Source organism: Arachis ipaensis, chromosome B09 (genome assembly GCF_000816755.2).
Source record: "Arachis ipaensis cultivar K30076 chromosome B09, Araip1.1, whole genome shotgun sequence".
NCBI lineage: Eukaryota > Viridiplantae > Streptophyta > Magnoliopsida > Fabales > Fabaceae > Arachis > Arachis ipaensis.
The window spans coordinates 118,540,712-118,544,317 of NC_029793.2; the positions used below are offsets into that span (position 1 = coordinate 118,540,712).

At 32.7% G+C, this 3,606-nt stretch overlaps 1 protein-coding gene across 2 annotated transcripts; it reads right to left on the reverse strand.

Annotated features, from left to right (window-relative positions):
- Positions 498-3,175, reverse strand: LOC107619754 (CASP-like protein 5B3). 2 transcript variants are annotated; one of them, XM_021112536.1, is made up of 3 exons: positions 2,476-3,175; positions 1,255-1,360; positions 498-1,123 (listed from the first exon to the last, which is right to left on the reverse strand). In XM_021112536.1, the coding sequence occupies exons 1-3, from the start codon at positions 2,604-2,606 to the stop codon at positions 929-931; spliced, it is 432 nt and encodes a 143-aa protein (XP_020968195.1). In that variant the 5' UTR covers positions 2,607-3,175; the 3' UTR covers positions 498-928. The 2 variants fall into 2 exon arrangements, with proteins under 2 accessions (XP_020968195.1, XP_016177529.1); XM_016322043.2 differs by having other exon boundaries at positions 636-1,123; positions 1,228-1,360; positions 2,476-3,159.

Here is a 3,606-nt window from a genome sequence, read left to right on the forward strand (position 1 = left end):
GTCTAATTTGACGTTGACAAGATATGTTTATGAAAATCTATCAATTTAATCACTTTTTTAAATTAGATAAACTCTAATCCAGATATAATCTAAGGACTAAATTGATATATTTTTATAAACATATTTATCCAGTGTCTAATTGGACATGCTAAGTATTATGTATACTATTAATTAACATTCTATATCATCAATAATTAACAAAAACTATTAATGAAACGGCGAAATGACAAACATAATTAATTTGTAATTTTTGAATGACTAATTTAATTTATAAAATCTTTTTGAGTACGACTCACATCTTTTAGAAACTAATTTGATCATTAATCAATCTTTTTACCGTGGGACTAAACCCATCCGATTTGATTATTTTATTTTATTTTGGTCTAGGACTAGAATATTTCAGCGAATACTAATATGCTTTTGCAAGAAAAAGGAGTACAGTGCTTTCTAAAAATTAGCTTACTATTAAAATAAATAAATAAATAAATAAAACACTCTAAACCCTAAACTTTAAATATGTTTAATTAATAAAGGGATACACATTCTCAATCATATGTGCCAACTTGCATTGGTAAATTTGTCCAAATTTTTATACTGCGAAAACTTGGAGAAAATGCAAATAGACACAATTTTTCTATTTTATCTTTTTCTCAATGTCTTTGTATTTCTATTTTACCGGTTACCAAACACATTTTTAGTGGTTAGTACACTGTCTTTGAGCAGCCAAATCACACAAACATTCTTTTTTTCTCTTTCTATTCAATATTCCATTGGTATCCCAAATCCAGTTGAAAATGAAGAAATGGAATTTAAAAATGGTTGTAAAAGCTATACTCTACACTATTTGCTTTCCTATTGACATTTTTGAAAGAAAAATTTTCACAAGTTGATGAATTATGAATACTATAGGTATAGAATATGGAACGTGCTACCCTGCAGCTAATAGCCAAAGCATAATAAGTGATGATATGGAAATGGGTATCCAGCCCAAGTAGGCTAATGCGACCGAAATCTGATACTTCTGGCATTCCTCTCCGAACTGGCAGTGTCCGAGGTCATGAAAGTACAACACTGTGATACCGGCCGAGGACGACGCAGCAGCCAGAGATAGAATCGCCGTTACCTGTTGATAGTAGTCAATTACACTTTGTTATAGATAAATCAGAGTTCTTGAGTTTTATGTAGAAAATATATTAGGAAGAGTGAAGGTTTATTGGAGAAGCTAACCCAATCTCCAACTACAAAGAGGCTAACCAACACAGGGTTGTGAAGGACCTTGTTCCTTGCTAATGCATAGGCATCCATTGAAGCAAGCACAAAACTCCAAATGAATTGTAATCCCATTGAAGCTATCAAGTAACTGCAAAATCATCAAAAAAGACCGTGGGCATAAATGACCAAGGTGACTAAATTTCTTTCTTTTACTACCATGTTCATAGGAACATATTTCATGAGATTTTTAATCATCTAATCTGAGTTCATTTTGACCAAAATTCCTTATTCAGTTCAATCATCCAGTGCATAGAGAACCAAATGTCACAGGTATTTTCATTTAAGCATACACTAATTTAAGAAGCAGAGCTTAAAATTTAGTTGCAGCTTCATGATCATAATTTCTAAGTTGTAATGATATACATAAAAGTAACATTTAAAAAAATGCCTTTCACACGAGATAACTACAGAAAAAATAAGGTAGGATCATAATGTGAACTTGTCCACTGAAGAATTTGACCAAATTAATTGCCAATACTGAGTAATTTGTTATAACAAAACGAATACATAGTTTTGATTGTTCAGCTTTATTTTTTCAAACAAACTCATAAACTCAGCTTATGTAAGTGTTAACAAGCCGGACAGAGAACCGCACCAAAGAAAGAAATAGTATTGTGGTTGAGTAAGTGGTCACATGGAAATAGTTCAAAGTTCAAAGATCAAGATTTGTTTTGGTATAAACATGTGCACCAATCAACATAACAGACATGATTTCCACTTCTTAGTTAGGAGTGATTTAAGAAAGAAATACTCAGTGAGTAATGTTTTACCAGAATACTTTCAACAATTAATGTACAATTCTGAATTCTTCTTTGCAGCCATGAATGAATATCCTTTTGAATCCTTCCTTCTAATCAGAGTTTTTTCTTTACTTAATTCTTATGGAAGTCTTTGTTAACAAGCAAGAGATGCATTGAATTCAGGCCGGTCAAAACTGCAATCTTTTCTAAAAGAATTTATTTGTTTGTTTGATAAAACAGGTCAAAACTATCATTCACATCTATTGTATCTAAAACATGTTTAAGACTGATTTCACACATGCATACATGAAGATATGGAACTCAAACATAACAAACAGTTGGATAAAATAAGACCAGTGTCAATGTGTCTTACGATTATGAACAATCCAGTAGCAAATCACAGCAAGAGAGATACAAATGCATGAGAAATTTCAAGAAAAGAAAAAGAAACATCTTGAATTACCAAAAGGCAGTGAAATTAAAGAAACTGGGTGTGGTGGCCATGGCAGCAATTGACCCAGCAGCAAAGATGAACTGTGACATCCTCAGAGCCAAACCAAGTAAAGTGCCTGGTGTCCCTGGAAAATTCTTCATCTTTTTCTCTCTCCAAATCACAAAGATATTCTGAGATTCCTAATAATCGGAAGCTAAAGATGAAGAATAATAAGCATCTTCAGATTTGGGCCAGAATTGCAGAAAAACAAAAACATCACCTTGGAAAGAACCCAAAGACCATCAACGTCAACAACTAACAACTCCAAGAACACAAGAAAAACATAAAAACAATGCCAGGAAATGAAGACCCAGAGAGAAAAAGATTACAAATTTGGAGATGATAAAGGGAAATGGAATCTGGGGTTAGAAGATCAAAACCAGCAAAGGAGAATGAAAAAAAGTATATCTAGGAGAAAATAATAATTCTTAAAAAAAGAGGGGCATTTACATTAAAAGGTGTATGCGTTAAGGTTTGTTTAGCAATTAGCAATAGTTAATGGTGTGACTCAATAGAACAACAAAGGTTGCTTGCAAATGCATGCTAATCAAGACCATGTCACCTTCCTTTGTTTTTTCAGTTTTGTGACACAGTGAATGGTGACTGGTGAGTGACCCCAAAGGCACCACGTGTTCCAAAATGGCGTGCATGTTAGTCCATGGAAGTTTGTGGACCAAGCTCCCTACATTCATTCAAATGTAGCCTTACTTTCACATCATTTCGTACTTGATACCATTATTTTAAGTATTCTTGATGGCTACATTAACCATTGTCAACCAAGCCCACCAAAATTAACTTAATGTATTCAACGTTTCCTGTTTTGGTTGATTTCTTACTTTTATTTTTAATTTGACAAAAACTATGAGAAATCAAACAACATTGTTTAAAGAGGAGTGCATGTTGTTTAAAGAGGAGTGTTAGGAGGCCAGCAAATTTTGTGATTTATAATTATCAATTAGTCATTATTGATATTTTTAGTGGTGTGAGATTTCATCCAATAGTATGGCATTACTTATTTTCTTTTGCTGGTTAAATGCTGACCAAATTTTAATAAGAGTGCTGGCTCCCTAAATTTTCTCTTTGTTGAATTTGGACAACTTA